The 24,454-nt window shown below is 46.4% G+C and overlaps 1 protein-coding gene across 3 annotated transcripts in view; it reads right to left on the bottom strand.

The window, feature by feature from the left end:
• St3gal5 (ST3 beta-galactoside alpha-2,3-sialyltransferase 5) overlaps positions 1 to 12,893 on the bottom strand; it is a 67,071-nt gene extending 54,178 nt beyond the window's left edge. Inside the window, exon 1 of one of the 3 annotated variants that reach the window (XM_034512566.2) lies at positions 12,722 to 12,893. In XM_034512566.2, coding sequence (XP_034368457.1) covers positions 12,722 to 12,800 — 79 coding nt within the window. In that variant the 5' untranslated portion in view covers positions 12,801 to 12,893. Of the gene's footprint in view, positions 1 to 5,773; positions 5,813 to 12,504; positions 12,657 to 12,721 lie in introns of those variants that run through there. The other 2 variants (XM_076939908.1, XM_076939909.1) reach the window with 2 other exon arrangements.
• Positions 12,894 to 24,454: the final 11,561 nt, after the last annotated feature.

The raw sequence follows: 24,454 nt of genomic DNA, 5'->3' as shown, positions 1-24,454 counted from the left end.
TGGACCACCCTGAAAGTGCACCCAAATCCACCTGTATCCATCATCACCAAATCCACACACAACCATCATTGCATGTTTCTTTTCTATTCATTTATTTATCTATGCATTTGTTTGTCTTTGTCTTTTCGAGTCAGGGTTTCTCTGTGTAGCCCTGGAACTTGCTCTGTAGTCCAGGCTGACCCCCCAACTCAGAGATCTACCTGTCTCTGCTTCCCACGTGCTGGGATTAGAACTGTGTGTCACTACCACCCAGCTAAAGTATAGGCTTTTTGTTTTTCAAGACAGGGTTTCTTTGTGTAGTTCTGGCTTTCCTGGAACTCACTATATAGACCAGCTTAACATTAAGTTCACAGAGATCTGCCTGCCTCTGCATCCCAAGTGCTGAGGTTAAAGGTCTGCACCATTACTCCCGGCTCACTGGATGTTTCTTAAGTGTCCAGGTTGTACATAAGACCCCTTGAATGGGAGAGGAGGGAGGCACAGGCAAACAAATCAATGGCTGTCCCACATAGGAGTACGGACAGGCCTGGGAGCAAAAGCTAGGTCTGCCTGGCGCTGCCACCTTCCTCAGAACAGGAAAGAGTTGAAACACTCAGCTCTCTGTCAATTTGATGTGGGCCAAGTCATGGCTGGAGTAATTTCACTAGTTGCAAAAATTCAGGTTGGGCAATAACTTTCTATTGCTTTTCTTCCTTCCTGGGATGACAGAATCCTCACTCGTCTGACTTTCCAAAGTAAGAATGGTAAATAGCTTGGCCAGTCGGATGGGCATGAGAATGTTGGGGGCATGAGAATGAGGGAGAGAAAGGACACGAGAGTACATGGCAGAAGTTAGTCTAAAGACCTCCAGAAAGGAAAGAGTGGGCAAGATCTTTTTTAAGTTCCAACACGCACACAGAGAATACAACAATGTTTATTTTGGGCTGGGCTTGAGGATAGACAGCCATGAGTGGTGGAGAAGGGAATAGTTCTGGCAAGTGAGGACTGGGAAGGAAAGGTAGAAAAGAGAACAAAAATTCGTATCACAGTCTCCCTTCCTCTGCCCACTGGAGCTTGGTGGTTTCAGAGGAATGCTACAGAGAGAGAGGGGGGGGAAGGGGGAAGGGGGGAGGGGGGTAGGGGGGAGACGGGAGAGGGGAGAGGGGAGAGGGGAGAGGGGAGAGGAGAAGTAAAAAAGGTTCTGCAAACTGGATTTTAAAATGTTGGGGGTGGGGCAGAACAAACTGAAATGTGTGTTTGGGTTTAAATACACTTCAAAGTCTCTGTGAGAAATTTCTCTCACAGGATTGTGGTAGGTCTAGTTTAAATCAGGAACTGGGGAGTAGGGGTGGTCAGAACTGGCTGACCAGATGCCAGATGAGAGAGAGGGGAGGAGAGGGGAGAGGGGGAGGAGAGGGGAGGAGAGGGGAGGAGAGGGGAGGGGAGGAGAGGGGCGGAGAGGGGAGGACAGGGGAGGAGAGGGGAGAGGGGAGAGGGGAGGAGAGGGGAGAGGGGAGAGGGGAGGAGAGGGGAGAGGGGAGGAGAGGGGAGGAGGGAGGAGAGGGGAGAGGGGAGGAGAGGGAGGAGAGGGGAGGAGAGGGGAGGAGAGGGGAGGAGAGGGGAGGAGAGGGGAGGAGAGGGGAGGAGAGGGGAGGAGAGGGGAGGAGAGGGGAGAAGGGAGGAGAGGGGAGAAGGGAGGAGAGGGGAGACGGGAGAGGGGAGACGGGAGAGGGGAGAGGGGAGAGGGGAGAGGGGAGAGGGGAGAGGGGAGAGGGGAGGAGGGGAGATGGGAGGAGGGGAGAGGGGAGAGGGGAGAGGGGAGAGGGGAGAGGGGAGAGGGGAGAGGGGAGAGAGGGAGGAGAGAGATAGAGAGAGGCCCTCGAGCCTGCCTACCCACTATAAACCATTACAGCCCCAACTTGGAGATCCTGTTTTGAATCCAAGATCTGGCCCCCACCACTACCTTTCCACAGAGGAACCCAGTTGGAAGTACAAAAGGTTCTGCAAACTGGATTTTAAAACGTTGGGGGTGGGGCAGAACAAACTGAAATCAGTCTGAAGGGGGTGGAGGATAGAAGTTTGGGGGAAGGAACTGAGGGGGACCATCAAAGTACACTGTGTGTATGAATGAAATTCTCAAAAATTAATAAAAATATTCTGCTTTTAGAAGTGTAAGATTTCTACTGAAATGTACAACTCAGGGTTCTCTCAAGGCATTGGGGGTACTTTCTTTGCTTTGTAGGTCTTGTTTTGAGACAGCATCTTTCCCATTACTCCAGAATGACTTCAAATTCAGGATCCTCCTGCTCAGTCTCCTGAGTGCTGGAATCACAAGTGTATGCCACAATGCCAGCATGGGCAGACCCATCTTTAGTAGGCAAATGTGTGGCTTGTATCTTACCTACTATCAAGGGCTGGACCACAGCATCTTACAGTGCACAGATGTGTGTTTGGGTTTAAATACACTTCAAAGTCTGTGTGAGAAATTTCTCTCACAGGATTGTGGTAGGTCTAGTTTAAATCAGGAACTGGGGAGTAGGGGTGGTCAGAGCTGGCTGACCAGATGCCCCTGAGGCCAGCCACAAACCAGGAAGCCTCTTAGAATAGCAGCAATAGCGGGTATAGCAGAAAGAACTCTGAGGCCAACAGAGACCTGGTCTTCATTCTGTTCCCTGCAGAGGTCAGGAGGGACAGATGCTGAGGAACGCTCAACAATACAGGAAACGAGCAGCAGCGGCCACACAGGATGCAGCCATGCCACAGCTCTGTGTCCACGGTGTCAGAACACCGTGAGCTGGAGGCCGCAGATGTCCACTTTGCTTTCTGAAACAATTTTATACTTAGAGAAAGACTGCAAGAACGATACTTATATTTTCATCTACCCTTCACCCAGATAGCCGCCCCCCCTTGGTTAATAGATGTGCTGCCGTTCTGTTAGTATATAATATGCATAATTTATTTAAATGCCTGAAAGAAAACTGTAGGCACTGTCACACAATAAATATTTTATTTTCCTAGAAATAAAGTCATTCCTTACATGAACACAGTATAATGATCAATGTAGGGGCCTGGACACTGACTCAGGACTAGAGTCTAATATAAAATCTCAGGAGGATTTCTTTGGTAGTTTCAAGCAATGACTTTTGAACAAAAACAGAAACAAAAAATTTTCCAGGATACCATCCAGGATCACATATGAGGCCGAATGTCATGTCTCTTTAGCTTCCTTTAATCTAAAACACTTCTTCACTTATCTCTCATGACCTTGACATTTTTTGAAAAGTTAAGGCCAAGTGTTTTGCAGAATGTTCCCTAGTTGGGGTTCATCTGCTTTTTCTTCACGATCAGATTCCAGTTATGCACTGGGGCCCCCCCCCAGCAGCGCAGTGGGAGGGAGGCTGTGCTTTCCTCTCAGCGTTTTCTCAGGAGGCACACAGTGTTTGCCCAGCCTGGCACCGATGACCCCTCATGTGAATAGTTGGTTAAGGTAGCAAAAGCCAGTTGCTATTTTCTCTTTGTGAACTACTAAGTGACTCGATGGGAGAATCCTAGTGTCTTAGTTATTCTCTTACTGCTGTGAACAGGCAATGGACCAAGGCAACTCATTTAAAAAAAAAAAAAAAAAAAAAAAAAAAAAAAAAAACCTTTAATTGCTTATAGTTTCAGAAGGTGAGACCAGGGCCATCATAGCAGGAAGCATGGCAGCAGGCAGGCATGGTGCTGGGGCAGTAGCTGAGAGCTTACATCCTGATCCTCAAGTTGAAAGCAGAGTTAAAGAAACCGGGCCTGGCATGGGCTTTGGAAATCTGAGCCTGTCCCTAGTGACTCACCTCCTCTAAAAGACCGTATCTCCCAATGCTTCCTACACAGTTCCACCCACTAGGGACGGAGCAAGCATTCAAACATATGAGCCTGTGTGTGTGTGTGTGTGTGTGTGTGTGTGTGACTCTAATTCAAACTACCACACCTAGGAATTAAGTAAAGTTCCTTTTTTTCCCCCATCAGATCTATTTGTTTCTGTAGTCACTGGTAGAGAAAAGGATACACTGTAAGTTAGGTAAGGTCACATTCGCACCTCAGGAATAAGGCTTGTCAGAACAGAGGTGGTGAAAATGAATGGGCAGCTGGGTCCCCTCCCACATTTGCTTCTGGGAACCTCAATCCATGTTCACTCTTAGCTAGTAGGAAACCTGGGTAGGAGCTGGAGAGGCGGCTCAGTAGTTAAGAGCACTTGTTGCTCTTGTAGAGGACTCTCATTCAGTCTCCAGCACCCACACAGCAGCTCACAACCATCTCTAACTCCAGTTCCAGGAGATCTGGTGCCTTTTTCTGGCTTCTGTGAGGAGCAGGCATGCCCATGCCACACATACACACATGCAGGCAAATACTCATACACATAAAATAGAATTTAAAAATTAATAAAAGAAAGAAAACAATATATTCTCTAGCTCGGACCTGAGACTGTACTAGTTGCTGTGTATCTATCAAAGACTTCCTGAGGAATGCAGAAACAAGCACAGATGAACCCAGGGAGCTGACAGTCACACCAATGCCTGTTTTTGTTTTGTGTTTACTTGTTTGTGTCTTTTATTGAGAACACGGAGGGGGCGCTACTCTGTGATTCCGCCTCCTCCTCTAATTTGCTTTATCTAGGAAACATTTCAAGAGGCCAGAGAAGGACATAAGGTGTCTCCGTCTATTACTGTCTGTCTTACACTTTCCGTTTGGTGTGTTTGTCAAGCTGGCTGGCCAGTCTCCTGCCCTGACCCGTCAGCAACCCTGAGGTCCCCAGACTACAGCCACATGCAGTCTTTCTGTAGGTGCTCCATATCTGAACGCAGGCCCTTGCATTTGCACACACTCTTTTCCTCCTCGAGCCATCTCCCCAGCCCGGAACTCTTGTTTTTTACAAAGTTGGAAATGTCAGAGGATATTTAACAGTGGAAAAAAGCTTAGAAAGACGGCCCACAGCACAGGGGTGCCCATTGCCAACACTCTTCTTATCTATATTCTGTCAGTCTTTATGTCACAAGTATTCTACATAAACAGGGTTGAGCTGCCTGTATTAGTCTTCTTTGACCTGAATTCCACTGGGGATGAAGCCCTATAACAAAGGGCTGGAATTTTGTCAATTGTCCCAAGATTGGCCAAACAACTAGAATCCTTCCAGAAGCATAAGAGAGAAGTTAATGTATAACATAGGCTGCCTTTGGATATCAGAGTTTAAATTTCTCATATAGCCTTGGTTGGGAAGGGCTGGTCTACACTAGTATAGAAATTGCTTTGTTTTTTTCAACCTTTATCCCTATCCCTCAGTTTTGTTTTATTTTTTAACTAAGTGGCCTTAAATCCAATGTAATCTTCCTACCTACCAGGCGCCCTGGGTTACAAGCATAAATAACCATGCCCAGACTTGTGGTGGATAGCCCTAGCCTCTTGTTGTCATGGTAACTCCACTCCTGGGAGGGGCTGCGAAGGAAGAGTGAATCTTGTAAACCTTCTGTCCAATCAAATTTGTTAAATAAATCACTACAGCCAGTGATTGGGCAGTAGAAGAGGAGTGGGAGGAGCCAGAGGCAGGAAAAGAGGGAGAAGACAGGAGAGAGAGAGAGGAGGAGAAGCGGGGGAGTTGGCAGTTGGTCGAAGCAGAGGGCAGTTGGTGGAGAGAGAGAAGATGAAGAAGACCTTGACCTAGGAAACCGCAAGTTGTTAAGAGCTCTCATAGCCCGGGAAATAGTGTAGTTTAATGGTAAATCTGCCCAATCTAGGCATGCAGCATTCATTTGTTACTTACTGACTTGTGTCTTTTCTTCTATGGACTTCCCATGGGCGAGAGATTTACCGCAACACAGACTTATAATCCTATAAACATTTAATTAACAAATATTACATACCAGGAACTGAGAATAGAAAAAATAAAGAGGGGATAATCCTTTTCCTCTATGAATATGTCCAAGAACCCCCAAAAACCTAAAGCACCAACAATGAGATTGTGGTCCTCATCGTGAGGGCAAGGAGCCTCAAGTCCATCAGAGGAAATCAGGGGGCCTTCCGGGCGAATGATGAGCCTGTGAGTGCTCCAGGGGACGAAGGATTTTGGAGTGGGTTCCAGATGGAAAGAAGAAGATGCTGGTTATCCAGAGGTGTGCTGGAAGCTTGATACCAGGGGACCTACAGGACAGTGGTCAGAAGACTCAACTAAGCAGGCCCCAGGACATCCGCTCAGTGGCTCTAAGCAGGACAGTGGCGAGAGCAACCTGGGCAGGCACTGGGCAGTCAAGAGGTCACTGAGCTTGTGGTGGTCTGAATGAAAATTCAGCATTAGAAGATGTGGCCTTGTTGGAGAAAGTGTGTCGGAGGGTGAGGCTTTCAGGTTTCAGATGCTCATGCCTGGCCCAGTGTCGCCTTCTCTCTCCGATGCTTACCAAACCAAAGGTGGAACTCTTGGCGCTCCAGCACCATATCTGCTGCATGCTGCCATGCTTCCCACCATGATGACACCATAAGCCAGCCCTAATTAAACGCTGTCCTTTTATAAGAGGTTGTAATGGCGTGTCTTCACAACAAGAGAAACCCTAATTTAGACACTTACGTTTGGTAGTTTGATGCATTTCTATAATGAATTTTAGTCATTTCCACCTGTTCTTCCATCTTGTTAACAAATCCCCCTCCTGCCTCTAGGTCCTCTCTGTGTGTAGTCCACTGGGTTTAATTATTGTTTCTTGTCCCAGTAAAAGCAACTTGTCAGCATCTATGCCACTCAAGAAAATGACACTCCTTCTCTAACAACCTTTAATTACCAATAGTCTCTCAGGGAAGGAATTATAAAATGTTGAGGGGCCCAATCTTATTTGGCAAAAGATTTTAAGTCAGCATTTAGGTAGGCTCCCAAACAGACATAGCAGGTGAAATCATATATGGACTGGGTGTCTGGACATACAGCAAGAAGCAACACAGACTCAGCCTTTGCTTCAGAAGGTCTTACAATCCCACCTGAAACAACAATCGACAAATAAAAAATAAAGGCAGAGAAACAGACCAGTACATCCACCACCAGTGTTGTTATCCCCAGGATGGTGGCTCTTACTAGATTCTATACTGGATACTAGGGTGAAGTGTTACAAGAGGTTTTAGAGCTTTGGGGGCAGAGAATGTTTTAAAAGGCTCCCCTAAAGAAGGAATGCTTCTCTGCCACTGTCTGAATAGGAACTGCAGGGGGTTGGGAGGGCAGATGTCACTAGTGTAGGGACAGCAGGTCCTACCTGGATGGAGATATCTGAGGATAATGTGTTTGAAGGGTCCAGCCCAAGAGGGACAATATGGTGAGGCTGACAGAGAAATGAACAGTCCCTACCATGGGTGCTGAAATTATACTGGAGGAGTAAGAGAGATTCTTCTAAGTGGAACTGAATGTTGAAGAAACCTCTCTTGAAGCTGGACTAGAGATGGAGACACTCCCTCATGAAGCGGTGTGAGACAGAAGGCTGACCATGGAGCCCCAATATCATCATCAGTTCTGATGGGGTATCTTCTGAGGGACTGGACTACGTTACTTGATGCAAAGCCATGGGGACAGAAGCCCCACCTACTACCTCTAAGCCTAGGTCTGAATCCTAGCTCCGCCCTCTGCAACTTCTTACGCCTTTTTTAGCTTAATACCCTCCTTTCTAAAATGAGAAGGAAAATAGTACCAAGTTCACAGCACTATGGTGAAATCAAATGAGCTAGTCTGTGTAACAGTTGTACCCCAGGTGAGGAGACTGAGGAAACTGCTTCTCATGCGGTACAGTCTAGGGAGCAGGAAGCAGGCTTTGAAGACTGAGTCTGACTAGCCAACCTTTTCTGAATTCACTCCTTCCAGCATCTGGGTCTTGGGTATCAAACTCAGGTTATCAGACTTGGCAGCAGAGGTCTTTGCCCACTGAGCCAACTTGCGGAGCCGTCTTTTTATTTTTTAATTTTGTGTGTAGCACACTCCACATACCCACAGAGGCTGGCAGAGGGCATTGCGTGATCCACAGCCAGAGTTATGGGCCGCTCACCGTGAGCTGCCTGGCTTAGATGCTAGAAATGGAATCCTAGTTCTCTGTAAAAGCAGCAAGCTTCCTTACCATGAAGCCAGCTCTCTAGTCCCTTGCCAGGTTTTTGTTTTGTTTTGTTTTTTGTCTTTTTCTTTTTTAACCTTTTTAAAAGGGAGGCTACTAGAAAATTTTAAATTGCAGGTATGGCTCAGGTTGTTTCCACGGGCAGGTGATCACCCAAACAGAAGGAGCATACAGATAAGAACAGCCACAGCCTGTGCAGGAGGATAACCCTGCTGACTGAGCTCTCGATTGCAGAAAATGGCAAGCAAAGAAAAGGGAAGACCAGAAGCCACTTTGTCCTCTTGAACTTCTCGCTGCCTGCCAGTCTAGATAAGGAGAGAAAAACCCGTGGGGGTCAATAACAAGTTAGAAGAAGATGAGAAAGCAGAGGCAGAAGAGGAGACAGGACAGCCAGGAGGGAGACAGTCTCTGTCTACCAGAAACACTGGCTCTGCTTGGTTCTTGCCAAGCATACATAAGCCTGCCATTATGAAAACGATAGTCTTATGGTACCCGATCTTATGGTACCACAGGCCTGTCATCTCAGCACTAGGGAGGGGGGGGCGGGAGTCAAAATTCAAAGCCAGACTGGATTTTGCGAACCCTTATTTGAAAACAAGCACTTTTAAAACTGGCTTCAACGTTCAAAAAATTTACGTATTATTCCTAAAGTAGACCTTCTTCTACTTGCTGTTTGTTGAGCTTGTCAAACCCAGTCACGTGATACTAACCTATTATAACCCCAGATGGTATTAAGCCTGAAGGAGTTCATTCATGATCCAAAAATTCACCCCTGGCTATTTTTTCCTGCTGTGACTGAAGTGTAAAAATGCTTTCTATTGCTCACAAACTCAAACAAGAAAAGGCTTCTCCTATAGGTAAGTTAAATGGACTGGGTGGAGGTTTGTTTGCATTAAGCTGGGTGGAGACTAAGATCAAACTAAGCAGTGGACTAAAGACACTCTCCACATCAAGAGGATCTCGGAGCCCAGCCTTCCCTGTGTTAGGACCCAACGAAAGCCTGGACTCTGGAGGACTGCTCTTCCTGAGGCCATATAGAACAAACAGGGCCAGGCAGAAACTTCCCACTGGAAAAGCAACCCCAGCACCATCATCTGGAAACTGTCGCCTTCATGGTTGAGGATGGAGGAGCTCCCTCCATGGTTAATTCTAAAACTAGAATAAAATAGCTTTGCCCGGGGGTCCTCAGAGTGAGTAATAAACCCATGTAACCCTACTGCCCAGCAGATTCCCGGAAACGCACTCACGCACGCTTTACCAAAGCTGGGCACCAGAGGAGTGACAGCGGCACTATCTGGGGCAGATGAACACTGGAAGCTGCTTAACATTCAACAACTGATCACAGACAAGAGGCACTAAACTTACCCCGTGACCACCATGAGTGACAGCAGTGAACATGCCATAGCCACGGGCAGCACAGGGAGGGCCTCTGTCAGTTAGTGCTTGCAACGAAAGACATACACCGTAGGTTTCCATTTAGGCTTGGTGCGAGAGGAGCAAGTCAGGCCAGGGCAAATGCTAGGAGGGCAGTGACAGGGTACGACACAGGCCCTGCTGGTTTCTGTTCCTTGATCTGAGTGTGGCACATGCTCAGTATGGAAATTTGTTCCATAATACACTTTAGGTGCCTCTCCTCTTTCCTACATACATTTTTAAATGTGGCTGGCGGTCAGAAGAGAACAGAGGTCTCTCCTACTGTGTGGGGTCTGAAAACTGAATTCAGGTCATTAGGCAGCAGGCACCTTAGCCCACTGAGCCATCTCCCTGGCTGTGTGTGTGTGTGTGTGTGTGTGTGTGTGTGAGAGAGAGAGAGAGAGAGAGAGAGAGAGAGAGAGAGAGAGAGAGAGAGAATATGAATGTATTTGTTTATATCTATCAAGACAGTGTCTCCTATACCCCAGCTGACTTTTTAAGTTACTCTACAGCAGCGGCTGATCTTGAACTCCCGACCCTCCGGCCTCTATCTCCCAAGTGCTGAAATGAACAAACCCGTTCCAAGTACCTATGCAACGTTGAAACAGGAGCAGATGTCGTCTGGTGTTCAGGTAAGCAAATACAATCGATGGTGAGCCTGGCTCAGTTTTTCCCCTGCTCCTTCACACACTCCACTAATCCCCTCTATGGGAGTGCTCCTGGGTTTCTCTCCCAGGAGAGCTCCAGTGCCACCATCCATATTTATGGCTTCCTCTCGCCCTGGACGTGTGAATCACACCCCCTCCGGTGGATGGCTCTGCTAACACAGGCCACCCACACTGATCCAGTCCTAGCTTCTCCATCCTCAGCTGTTATTGCATATTCCCAGTTGTTTCTATGCCAAACATTCCCAGCCAGACTAGCAATGAAGAACATGCTTTGGAGGGTGATGACCATCCTCCTGGCTCCACAGCAGAGCAGAATAAAGTCCTCCTCCAGAGCCAGGTAGATGTGGAGGGTGACTCTCTACTTCCCACATGTCTTGGTTAGGGTTTCTACTGCTGTAACACCATGACCAAAGGCCACTGGGAAGAAAGGGTTTAATTTCAGCTTACAATTCCACACTGCAGTCCATCAGTGAGGGAATTCAGGACAGGAACTGACACACAGAAGGAATCTGGAGGCAGGAGCTGATGCAGGGACCATGGAGGAACACTGCTTACTGTCTTGGTCCCCATAGCTTGCTAAGCCTGCTCTCTCATACAGCTCAGGACCACTCGCCCACAATAAGCTGGGCCCTCTCCAATGAGTCACTAATTAAAAAAAATGTCTCACAGGCTTGCTCCAGGACAATCTGGTGAGGGCATTTTTTTTTTCAATTATTGTTTTTCTTTTCCCAAATAACTCCAACTTGTGTCAAGTTGACATTAAAAACTACCCAGCACACCATTAATCTCCCAAGAGGCAGCTGCTAATTCTCCACTAGAATTTAGAATTTCCTGCCAGCCCCCAGCATGCCATTTTCCAAAAGCCTCGTCATGCTTCCTCTTACTCTGTGTAAGCCAGGCATGTTGGCACAGGCCTGTAATCCCAGCACTTGGATCAGTGTTCAAGGCCAGCTTTGGATGCACAGTGAATTCAAAGCCAGCTGGAGCTACATGATATTCCTGAGTCAAAACCCAAACCAACCAACCAACCAACCAACCAACCAACCAACCAAAAACAGCCATCAAAACCCCCAATCATCTCAATATCTTTTCAAATCTCAAGGAAAACACTATTAACCCTAACTAAGAAAGTCCACCTTACAGCCACAGCGTCGGCCACATAGCAGACATAGACGTCAGGAGACAGCACTGATTACAGTGCTCTGGGAGCTCATATTAAACTCTCTTGTCCAAACACTGGGAAGTCAGACGATTCCCAGCCCTGCAACCAGCAATGTTAAAAACCATTCTGAGCTGTCAGGATATGGAATTACACAAAAGAACTCAAAATCTCCTTTTCTGGTCCTTTCATTCACAGACATAGATCCTCCCCCCCACCCCCAGCTTCTGTGTCCGTCTGCAGGTGGAGAGGATTTACAGTCGTAAACCAAGGGACGGCTTGGCGAGACACCAGAGGGCAGACGATGAGTGTGAGTCTCCTTCTTTTGTGAATCTAAAACCCAGCACAGTTCTTGGCCGAAGGAACCTGCAGCTCATTGGTCCCAGAAAAAGCATAACACATAAAACCGCCTTTTCCTTCTTTTAAGTAAAAGACACCTTATTTTGCAAAGGAGATATATCTATATCTATATCTATATCTATATCTATATCTATATCTATATCTATATCTATATCTATATCTATATCTATATCTATCTATAATAAATTGAGACTGAATTACGACAGAAAGGTATAAAATTTTCATTTCCAAGTCAGTTAGTGATTCTGAGAGTTCTCGTCAATGACAGATTTATTTTAAATGGTTAAAACCACAAACCTATTGTGGAAGAGACCTTAGCCATCAGCAAGTTAAGATCCCACGGGAGGTTATCAGTGTCTGCCAAGGTCATCCAGCTGGTGTGGAGTAGAGACAAGAGCTCCCTTTGATATACTAGGTTCCTACCAATTGTTCTCTAACACCCTCTCCGCCAAACAAACAAACAAACGCATCCCCTCATCAGGCCACAGCTTAAAATTTCCAAGAAACCAAAAAGGTCGCCCCAATGTGTTTCCTCCGCAGGACTGGCCGCAGAGAGGAGGCAGGGAAGGTCACCAGTGAATTCTACCAGCAGAAATCTACCCACTTCACACAGCACGTCTACCCATATGGATGCACCAGGAGGATTCAGGAGCCACTAGTGACCCTGCACAAGGTTCCCCAAGGCGGTCAAGGGAGACACTGAGTCAATTCGACGCTGCCGGCTCAGAAGGTTCCAGCAATGAATTAAAAACCCAGAACCAAGCGACGTGGAAGAGGGCCACTCTGGCTGGACCTGCCACTCGGGGCGGGTCGTCCTTACCCGCAGCGCCGCGTCCACACCTGCGCAGGCTGCGCCGGGGGCGCCCATATAGGCGGCCGGGTGCCGCGACCCTCGGCCCGCGTACCCTCGCAGGCGCGTCCGGCGTCGCAAGGCTGGGGAGGAGCCGCTGGGCCTGGGGTGTGAGTGGGCAAAGGCGGATCGCCGCTGCCTGGGTTCCCTGGTGTCCGCTCAGCCGACTGGGGGCTGCGCCACGTACCTCTGCAGGCAGGTGCCGCTACTTGGCTTCGCGGCTTTTGGGGCCTCCGCGCCGGGCTGCCCGCCGCCTCCGTGTGCATGCTAGGGAGGGAGCGCTGGCAAGCCGCCAGCCCCGCGCCCCGCGCCCCAGCCCGCCCCCGGCGCCACGCTCTCGCCCATTCAGCCCCGGAGAGTCCGCTCCCCGGCGCGGATGCTGAGTGGAGTGGGGGTAGGCGGGGGCGGGGACGCGCGTCACGAGGATGCGGGAGGCCAATCAGAGTGCGCCGAGGCCCCGCCTCCGAGCGGGCTGAGCCCCCCCCTCCGACTGCTTGTGAGAGGGGGAGCCGGGCGCCAGGCAGCCTGGGACAAGGGTGCCCCGCGCTTGGGGATCTCTCCAACCCTCTCTAGGCTTGGCGTGATTAGATGGTGGAAGGCGTTCGGGGGAACCTGAGGTGGCTCTGGACCGGTTATAGGCTTTGACTGAGCATCCAATTAGGAATCGGAGCCGGGGAGCTAAGGGGCTTGACGTAGTCACGTGCTTTATTCGCCAGCTGCCCACTGGTCCTCAGACAGTTACTGGTCCTGGGTTCCTGAGACCCACGAGACAAACGCAAGCTAGATCAGCGGTTCTTAACCTGGGGGTCGAACGGCCTTTGACAAGGGTCACCTAAGACCAGTGGAAAACACATATGTACATTACGATTCGCAACAGTAGCGAAATTACAGTTATGAAGTAGCAACGAAAATAATTTTCTGGTCAGGGGTTACCACCACAATATGAGGAACTGTATTAAAGGGTCGCAGCATTAGGAAGGTTGAGAACGATTGGGCTAGAGGTTTGTTACTGTGCTAGTTACCCAAGCCAATCAACTTGTTTTAACAGGAGAGGGAACTGAGATCTGCATGGGACTGAGGGTGAGTTGTTTTAAAGTCATTTGTGGGCAGAAGCAGGAACAGAACCTAGGCTTGGAGCACTCAAATCCCCTTTGTCTGAAAGCTACTGACACCCCCCCCCCCCCCGCCTCTCACACCTTATTCTGGAAAGAAAATGTCACACAATTTTTAAAAACACATTTAGCAAATCCCAAAATTGGTGTGTTAAAGATGCCAAAAACTGGACTGGATCTCCCTTTTAGGATATTTCTTCCCATGATCCTCTAGAAAAGCCTACAAGAAAGGGATCCAAACCACAAAGTAAATGGTATTATAATGAAGCCAAGTTCTTCTGAGGATGCAGACCCTTTGTTACTGCACGCGTATGTGGGAAATGCCCTAGTGCTTTAGTTTTTGTTATATTGGAATAGCTTGCCTTCAACCTCAAGAACATTTAACCACAAAGGGGCATTCTGACAGTCAGGAGGCGTGCTTTCCAAGATACGGCTCCAATTTTCTTGGTTACTGAATAGCAAACTCCTTTTGGGGGCTGCTCAAGGTCCCATGATAGATCTTATGGCTGTGTGTCAGCTGAGAAAACCAGACCGTTGTAGTGAAAGTTTGTCAGCCTGTACAAACAGGAAGAGGGCTCGGGTGAGCTTTTAGAACCCCCTTCTCTCAGCTCCACCAAGCACGGCTGGCTATCTATCTTTTACCGAACAAGAACCCTCTAATTTTGAACAGGAAGATCCTAGCCAGACCCGAGCCAAGAGCCCTTATCAGTTTTCCTTTTTTCAACAGCTCGCTCAGAGCAGCTGGTTTGGATACATCTTTGTTCTTTCCCTGAGGTGGACAGTAGAGCAGGGATGCCTTGGGAGTCAGGGATGCTATCTGGATAGTCATTGCCAAGAATAAAAACATAGAAAGAACAGAGTAGGTGGATTCTACTTTCATGGCTACCCAAAACAACAAATCTGGATGATTTTAAAGTGAGAACACTGGAAATATTCTAGAAAGGAAAAAAAAATGGCCGGGCGGTGGTGGCGCACGCCTTTAATCCCAGCACTCGGGAGGCAGAGGCAGGCGGATTTCTGAGTTCGAGGCTAGCCTGGTCTACAGAGTGAGTTCCAGGACAGCCAGGACTACACAGAGAAACCCTGTCTCAAAAAAAAAACAAAAACAAAACAAAACAAAACAAAAAATGGAAGAAAGCTTGACGGTGACAGTCTAAAGCCAGTGGGTTGGCCAAGGCTGGTCAGACAGTAGCTGTCTGGAATGATGACAGCTGTAAAGAGACTGCAGAGCACCTCACTCTCCTACTATTGGACCAGCCTGAGGTCGGCCTGTGGGGTCAGATGCTCTGACATCTCTGCGACTCGGATCTCTCCCACATCTCCCTGTATGGAGCCCCACCCTCTTAGCAATAACAACTGGCCTGGAAGCTGGAACTCCCCTGCCTTGCAAGGGTAGGTGTAAGTGGGGGGCAATGAACTGTAAGATGTGAACCCCGCCTTCTGTCTTAGCCTCATGGGACATCTGGTAAGTATTCATGGGTTCTGTCACCTGATTCACACTTAGTGAAGGAAAATAAGACTTGTTCTGAAAGTCCCCCAAATAATACACGAGAATCAGCCACTGGGTTTCAAAGGGTTACTGAGTGGCCTCAGAGAAGCTTCCAGACTCTGACTACCGTACAGTAGGACTACTAATAAGTCAAAAATGGCAACTACCACTTCCTAAATTCTCCTTTTCCATTTACTACCTTAGTTAATCTGATGACAGGAATTGTGGGTATTCTGCCCCCCCCCCCCCCCCCCCCCCCCGTGAGAGGCAATATTCTATTTTGGTAAGTTCGTCTCACTTCTCACTTTTGGTTCTATTGAGTGGGTTCTGCTTGGGGTAAAAGAAAAAAAATGACAAATATGGTCTGTGTCCTCCTTAGTGTCTCTGACATCCTTTCAGAGACTTTCCACAGTCAAACTATTGTATAATAATCTGATGATACAAAAGATGAACAAAACTGCCCATCATTAATCAAGAAAAAATGACCAGTTGGGTGGGGTGAGACGTGGATGGAATGAATCCCAGTGTACTGGAGTGGAGGCAGGAGGATCAAAAGTTCAAGGTCATCTTCAGCTACACAGACAATTTTATGCCAACTTGTGCTACTAGAGACCTTGTTTCAACAAAACAAATCGCAGCACCAAATTACAAAGATCCTTGAGGGGGCTGTAGACAGGGGCCTGTAACTCCAGTTCCAGGTGATCCAATGCCCTCTTCAGGCCTCCTTGGCCACTGTATGCATGTGGTACTCAGACATACATGCAGACAAAATACTCATATACACAAAAATAAAAACAAATCTTTAAAAAAGATTCTTGAGTATGCATCTTTTTAATTTTGTTACCATTCATTATTTCATTTCTATAGAAATGGTGATTTTTTTTTTTTGCCTTTTGTTTGTTTTGTTTTGTTTGAGACATAGTTTCTCTCTGTAGCCCTGGCTGTCCTGGAACTCACTCTGTAGACCAGGCTGGCCTCGAACTCAAGAGATCTGCCTGCCTCTGTCTCCCAAGTGCTGAGATTAAAGGTGTGCACCACCACTGCCCAGCTCTTTTTTAAATTTTATATAACTACATAAAAGACTACATATAAAACACATGTTTCAAAGTGATGGAGTATGATTGAAAACTGTTTTAGTAATTGAGTTGTAAACTGAATCAATCATGTATTTTCAGAAAACATTTAAAAAATAGTGTATGTCTTTGTGTCTACTTCTATATGTATTGAGGAGCCAGCAGAGGTCAAAAGAGGGTGTTGATGTGTGTGTCCGTGTGTGTGTCTAGCAGCCAGCAGAGGTCAGAAGAGGTTGTTGTTGATGTGTGTGTGTGTGTGTGTGTGTATGTATGTATGTCTGTGTGTGTCTAGCAGCCAGCAGAGGTCAGAAGAGGGTGTTGGAGCCCCGGGAACTGGAAGTATGAGTGGTCATAAGCCACCATGCAGGTGCAGGAAACCAGAATCCTTTGGAGCAACCAGTGTTCTCTTAACTGCTGAGCTGTGTCTCCAGACCACAAAACATCATTTTAAAAATTTCCTTTAATAGTGTGCATGCTGTGGGCACATGTGCGAGCCTAAAAGTGTGCACACAAAGGCCAGTGTGCAACACTGGGTGTTCTGCTATCACTCTTACCTGATTTAGGTAGGATCTCTCACTAAATCCCAAGTTTGCTGTTTTTCAGGTAAGCTGGGTGGTCAGTAAATCCCAGCAATCTTCTAATCAGGCCCCCATTGGTTACTGGTGCATTTAGCCATGCCTGGCTTTTACATAGGTACTGAGGATCAGAACTCAGGTCTTCATGCTTGCACACTAAATACTCTTACTGCCTGAGCCATCTCCTCCTCCAGGGAACACCACTTATCACAGAGAAACACTTATGACCATGGGCACTCTGACTTGAAAGATACTTTCTTGAAAATAAGCTAAGTTATCCTAGATCTTTAAGGAAAATGGTTAACCATGTGTTTCCAATAATGCAAAACTGTCCATAGAAATTTAGAATTCTGAAGCAGGTAAGGATATCATTTTCTGCTGAGATTTACAGTGATGTTAATGAATGTAATATCTGGGTGATGTATAGTGTTTGCTCAGTGAATCATGACTTCATGTTTAAGCATGAGGTAGACAATGGGCTTAACAATATGATAAGCTCATGATTTCAGATTCCAACACATCCTTAAGGAACTTCCTCCTGGACTGGAGAGATGGCTCAGTGGTTGAGAGCATGAGCTGCTCTTGCAGAGGCTCTTACTGGGTTCCTAGAACCCACATCGGACAGCTTACAACTCAAACCTAGTAACTCCTCCAGTTCCAGGAGATCTGACCTGCTCTTCTGGCCTAAGGACACCTGCAAATACTTGCACAGGCACAGCATACACATAATAAATATTTTTAAAGCAACTATCTCATGTAGTTTTGCAGTGTGTGCTTGTTATAGATATGTTGTATCAGAGAATATCCATAATTACCTTACAATGGTTTACATAGTAGTGTGAGGCTCAATTTTTTTTTTCATGAAAATCAACTGGGCATTAAAGATAGAAGCAGGTTATTTGACTAAGGAACACCTAAAACGAGATTTGCAAAAATGTTTTACAGAAAACCAAAAAAGTCAGTAGCACCATGGGAGTAGATCTGGGAGAATAGGGAAGGTGGGTATGATTACATTGTTGGACACTCTCAAAACAGTTTTTGTTTGGTTTTTCGAGAGATGGGGTTTCACTGTGTAGTCCTGGCTATCCTGGAACTCACTCTGTAGAGTAGGCTGGCCTCAAACTCACAGAGATCTGCCTGTCTCTGCCTCCCAAGTGCTGGGAGGCATGCACCACCATGGCTCAAAAAATTAATAACAGTATTACTTTAAAAAGAAATGACTGCTGGGTTAAAAAGAAGGAAAAAAGAGAAGTGGTTTTGTTGTTTGTTTTATAACTGTTATTATGTGGTGGGCTTATTTTAATCTCTGTATTATGTGTTCTCTCTCTCTCTCTCTCTCTCTCTCTCTCTCTCTCTCTCTCTCTCTCTGTGTGTGTGTGTGTGTTGGATTCTGTGTACACATTCATCCAGTACATGCAGGTCTCTGCATGCATGTGGACGTCAGGGTAGGGCATGGGATGTGGTGTCTCTGTCCCTCTCCAATTTATTCCCTTGAAACAGCACCTCTCAGTGAACTTGTAGTTATGATGGCCAGCCAGTAAGCTCCTGGAATCAGTCCTTCCTCCACCCCAATATTGGGGTTCCAGCACAGGTGGCCACGCACAGCTTTTATGTGAGAGTTGGGGATTTGAACTAAGGTCTTCATAGTTACTCAGCAAATGCTCTTTCACACTGAGCCACCTCCCCAGTCCCAATCAATCTATTTTTTATCTATTTATAAATAGTTATTTATATTATAGAGCCCAATGCTGATTAGACAAGTGCTCTGCCATTGAACAGTACTCCCGGGTCTATGTTTATTATTTTTAATGAAGTAACACATATTATTTTGGGTTTAGAAGGAAGGTGCTGATGTTTTAGATTTTTTTTTAATCTTTTTATTTTATATTTTATTTACATTTAAGATGCCATCCCCTTTCCACATTTCCCCTCCCTAGAACACCCCTGTCCCATACCCCCCCTTTCCTTTTTGCTTTTATACGATTTTTTTAAAATGTTAATCAAAGGATTTATAAGTTTGGTAATGCTCAATCAAAAGCATAACCCAATACCCAACCTAGATATAAAAACTATCTTTGACTGGTGGAGACCTGTGAACATCTGCCTCCATGCCCCCTCTCTCTTTCTCTCTCTCATCACCTAGCTTCTCCTCTTCTTCATCTTCTCTCCTTGTTCCATCTCTTCCTCTCAGTACTCCTTCCCACTTAGCTCCTCCTACATATCACTCTTCCTGTTAAAGTAGAACTTTTCTCTCAAAATACAGTTAGAGCATACTTATTCCTAATTGTACCAGTGAGGTACAAGATAGTCCTAATACCCAGTCCATCATTCTGTTGACTAACCAGAACCTCTGTCATCTCTTCTAACTAAAACACTTACTTTTGATCCTGGCTTTTTGGCTTTAGAATGAATGTCAACTGAAAACCATTAGATTTGTTTTTTAAACAGGTCTCACCCTGGCTGGCCTGGACCATCCATGTAAACCAGGTGGCCTTAAACTCACAGATGCTCTGCTCACTTATGCCTCCTGAGGGCTGAGCTTAAAGTTGTATTTCATCATACCTGATGTAATAAATATTCTCAAATATATTCAATTTTAATATTTTCTTCCTTTGTTTTTATTTTATTTTATTTGTATTTGTTTGTTTGCTTGCTTGTTTTTTGAGACAGGGTTTCTCTGTATAGCCATGGCTGTCATGCTCAGCAAACTAGGCTGGCCTTGAACTCACAGATTTGCCTGCCTCTGCCTCCCTAGTACTGGGATTAAAAGTGTGTGCCACCACTACCAGGCCGGTTTTCATTTCTAATTGGGCAACAAACATGAGGTAAAGTCTATATTTAGACTTTTGTTGTTGTTGTTTGATGTGTGTGTGTCTGTGTGTGTCTGTGTGTGTCTGTGTGTGTCTGTGTGTGTCTGTGTGAGTCTGTGTTTGGCAGCCTCAGTAATTTCTAGAAATAAAAAGCAGTCCTATCACTGGCCCACAGGAACCAGAATGCCCTAGAGGAAATCTCCAGAAATGCTTCCCTTTCCTGTTAGCAGTGAGTAGCCTCGGAGGAAGTGTAAAAAATAGCCATTTAGACTCTAAGAAGACTAAACCTGAAGAGAAAATTAATGCTGTGCAAACACAGAGTACAAAGATTAGAAAGAAAACATTTCTAAGCTCTTTACAGACATTTTTGAGATAGTAGATTAAACCAGAGCTGAAACTCTCCCCCCCCCCCCCGCCCCCATTCCAGTTACATGAGGCCATGGGTTACTCTGGATTGAACCAATTACCCTTAAGCCCCCGAGTGCTATTCTATGTATATTTGTTTGTGCGTGTTTTTAACAAGTGCCCAGGACCTCAGCTCATTCTCCTAGAAGTCCTTTATCCTGCCATCATTCATATGCTACGGCTCCAGAATGAACCCGGAAGGTGGCTGGCAGAGTGTGGGAGGACCTGGAGAAGAAATGGCGTCAAAACAGTGGTGTAGAAGCCTGAGGGCAATGCTGCCTCTGCATGTAACCCCGAATGACCTGGACCTCACTGTGGAGTCTAGGCAGAGGGAAAGAAGGGACAGAGGCTCCCTGAAACTCTTGGCAATACTCCTGCCTCAAGCTCCCTGGGTGCTAGGATTATGGATAGGGTCTGTACCACCATACCCAGCGTGTAACATTTTTATTTTCTTTGGCTTTTCTGTTTTTTGTTTGTTTGTTTGTTTTTAACATTTTACATAAACATACATTGCTTTTACTCAGAGGAACTAATCAAATGTATAGTACCACTGTTTTAAAAGTCCCCAACCAAGGGCACAACTTCAGAGGGCAGCTTAGGATCAGGATAGGACAAGGGAACTCTCAGGTTGCACTGCTCACAGAGAAGAAAGAAGATCTTCCTTCTGGTGCAGACGGCCCAGAAAATAAACTCCCTTTCACCCACAGCTTTGCCAGGACCCAACCTCAAAGATCCCAGTCATAAACAAGAGTGCTCCAGGGATAAGGAGTCATTAATTATGCCTGAGTCAAATTGGCTGGCACATTTGCAGTTGAAACAAAACACATTCATATAAAACAACAATGAAGGAGACCACTGTGTATTAATACTAGAAAAGGAAAAGAAGCATATTAAATGTAAAATTAAAAAAAAAAAAAAAAGCTGGGACTGTAGCCCAGTTGCTAGAATGCTTGTTTAGGTTGCTTGAATTCAATCCCCAGCATCACATAAACTAGGCATCAATCCCCAGCATCACATAAACTAGGCATAGTGGTACCCAAGCCTTCAGTAGGATTAGTTGAAGGTCATTTTTTGGCCACATATTGAGTTCAAGACAGCCTGAGATACACAGTACCCTGCCTAAAAGTAGATAAATACACAAAGACAATCTGCAAGGTGTGGTGGCACACACCTTTAATCCCAGCTCTGGGGAAGCAGAGGCAGGCAAACTTCTATGAGTTCAAGGCCAGCTTGGTCTACATAGTCACTCTGTCTCAAAAAAGAAATGAAGGAAAGAAAGACAGACACAGGTTGCATGCAGCTAACTTTGTAGCCAAAACAATTAAACAGGCGTGGGTGTCAGGGCTCAGTGTTTTATTCCTTTAAAAAATTCTATTTAATGTTGTTATGTTGTTTTTGGGGGCTGTTTGTTTTACAATAAATAAAAGCTTGGAGAGTTATTGGGACAATTCACTGAGATCTCTCTCAGACTTCTCCAGATGGCCTGTTTCTTTTTGTCAGCCAAATGTCTCTCTTCCCACAACCAGGACAGAAGAAGGACTTCCCCTGAGGCTGGTGCCTTCAAAGCTATGAGGACTTCTGCCTGTACGACCATTCTGTAGGAACGCAGAGGGGAAACTGAAGAGAATGTGCCTCAGCTCAGATGGAGGGCACATGTGATGTAGGGGTGCAAGGATTCCTTTATCCTCTGACCCTAAGGTACCCTGGGATCCCAGGCTAAGGTTACTGAGGCAGCAGCTTTCTGATGTCAATTGATCCTCTCCTTGTTCCTTCCTCAGACTCCCAGGGGCTGGAGTTCTGTAGCAGCCAACACAACCCACTGTCTGCTGTCCTGGAACACAAAAGAAGTTGGTCCCTTGAGATTTTTCTAGGAATGTTTTCTGTGAGCAGTCACCAGAGAAAGAGAACAGATTAACAAAGCCAGAGAAAAGAACTTGCAACAAGACACCACAGAAAAGCTGCCGGTAGACAGAGGGAGGTGCCGATGGAAGCCACACCCCCACAGGGACCTAATCTTCTGGCAAGTGTGGGACCCAAGGTTCTGACTGGTCTTGAAGCCTGGTCTTCCCTCACCTGTTATACTCCTTGTAGAGTGCCTGTGACATACCCTTTCATAACTTGGTTCTGTCTATTTTCATGACTCTCTCTTGAGGTACAGCCTTCTTGTCCCCACATTTTAGGGCAATTTAGAGCAATGAAAGAAGCTGCTGGTGTTTACCTGTTTAAGAAGTAGCAAACTCAAGATTTTAACTCACGAGCTATGAGGTTGGCTCAATTAGCCAAATGTTGCCACGCAAGCACAAGGAGCTGAGTTGATTCCCCACTCCCACCCCCTCGGCTCCTGTGAAAAGGCCAGGTCTGGTGATGGATGCTTTGAATTCCAGAGCTGGGGAAGTAGAGACATGTAGACTCCTGAGGCTCATTTTTCAGCCAGCTGAGCCTAATGGTTGAGTGCCAGTTCACCATGAAAGGATGCATCACAAAATCAAGGTGGATGGCTCCCGGAGAATGCCACACGTACATGCCAACACACATCCACACACAACATGCACACACACACACAGATTTGAAAAACCATAAGGTCAGGCTTCACAGCTTACCTGAGTCATAGTAGTGCAAAACCAAATGGGCTAAGGAGAAAGATGTTTTCAAGCAAGTGAACAAACAAGCCTGAACCATTAACAACACCACGGTGGCACTGGCGTCTGAGCTGAGTCTAAGAGCTAAGGGACACCTGTTATGTTTATAAACAGATGAGAGAAGGAATATGTTTGGTGGAGGTGTAGTCAGGTATGGGGGAAGACGGTGCCACTGGGGGCCCATGCTGAGGCATCCTTTCCCCCTGAGGGACCAGCCACACGATGGTATAGTATACAGTAGATTTTATTCAGGGCATGGAGAGGGAAGTAGAGACAGAAAAGCAAAGGAAGAGTAGAGGAGTAGAGGCCGGCCATGAGCACGTGGAGAGACAGGGAGGGGAGAGCAATGGTGAGAGAGAAGGAAGTGGGGTGGAGATGAGCAGCCTCTTCTATAATGAGTCAGGTACACCTGGCTGTTGCCAGGTTAACAGTGGGGCGGAGCTTAAACAAAATGCTAATAACACCTCTTACATTGTTACAGATTAATAGGCCTTCCCAGTGTGAAATCACTCTGCACACTTAGAGATGGACACAAAGGGACAGATCCTTAATAGTGCTTGTCTGGTTCTGCCTAATGCTCCCCCAAAGAGCCGCCTCAAATAGGAGATCATACTAAGGAGATCATACTAACTTATATAAAACACCCAGAAGGCGTCTGCTTTCAGCGTACACCATCACCCTTAACTCTCTTTTGGGTCCCAGCTCCAGCTTACACTTTACACAGTTTACACAGAGACAGGAGACTGAGTCTGACCACTTGGGCAGATGGAAGATTTACACAGCAAAGATATTGCCAGAATTGTTTCTTAAAACAAAACGACCCACAAAAACCAGTTTATTGGGGCTGGAGAGATGGCTCAGTGGTTAAGAGCACTGTCTGCTCTCCCAGAGACCCTGAGTTCAATCCCTAGGAACTACATGGTGGCTCACAACCATGTATACAATGATCTGATGCCCTCTTCTGGCATGCAGCTGTACATGCAGATAGAACACTCATATACATAAAATAGATAAATCTCTTTTTATAAAAAGGCATCTCCCTAAATTATAAACGTTAAGATGAAAAGCCTCTTTTTATTGATTCTTTGTGAATTTCACATCAAACACCTGAGTCCCACTCATCTCTCCTATCCCCCCCATGTCTGTCCTTCACCCTTGCAGCCTCTGCCTAAAAGAAAACAAAAATTAAAAACGATAAAAGAGAGAGATTTTATATTAAAAATATCTCACCCGTGTGTCATGGTATGTCACACAGCACCCCCTTTTGCCTGGTTTGAGGCCTTTGGCCTCTGTTACATTATCAATACTGAATTTTCACCAGGACTCCTCTCAGATATCCTGTTGTTGCTGTGTGTCATGGAGAGCCTGAAGCTCTGTTCCTGCAGGACCGGCCCTTCCATGTGCTCCAGCAGTTCACACCTGAGGTAAATGTTGGGGTGGGGCAACTCAAGGCCCTAGAGCTCACCAGCTCTCCTTCGACTGTGCCACCAGGGCCAGGGCTACCTCATTGCCAGGGCAAGGGGACTGGGCCAGCTCTTCTGCCTTCTACAATGTGGGGAAGAAGGGAATCTTTTCCACACTCAGACACTGCACCTTAGCCAGGAGTTGGGATGGGTGCCGGGGCCAGCTCTCCTCATCCCCACGGCCAATTCTCCTGCTCCTTCAGGGTCAGATTTACTGTGTTGCCTTAGCAAGGTGTAGGGCCCACTCTCTCCAAGTGCTACAGCCAGTGAGTGGCTGGAAAGAATTATTTCTTAAATACACCAGTTTCAAGTTGTTATTAAGAAGCTGCCTTCATCATGGATGGTTGAGCTATA

The sequence above is a fragment of the Arvicanthis niloticus genome, chromosome 9, assembly GCF_011762505.2.
Source record: "Arvicanthis niloticus isolate mArvNil1 chromosome 9, mArvNil1.pat.X, whole genome shotgun sequence".
In the NCBI taxonomy this organism is placed as follows: domain Eukaryota; kingdom Metazoa; phylum Chordata; class Mammalia; order Rodentia; family Muridae; genus Arvicanthis; species Arvicanthis niloticus.
This window is presented reverse-complemented; position numbering and strand designations above follow the sequence as displayed.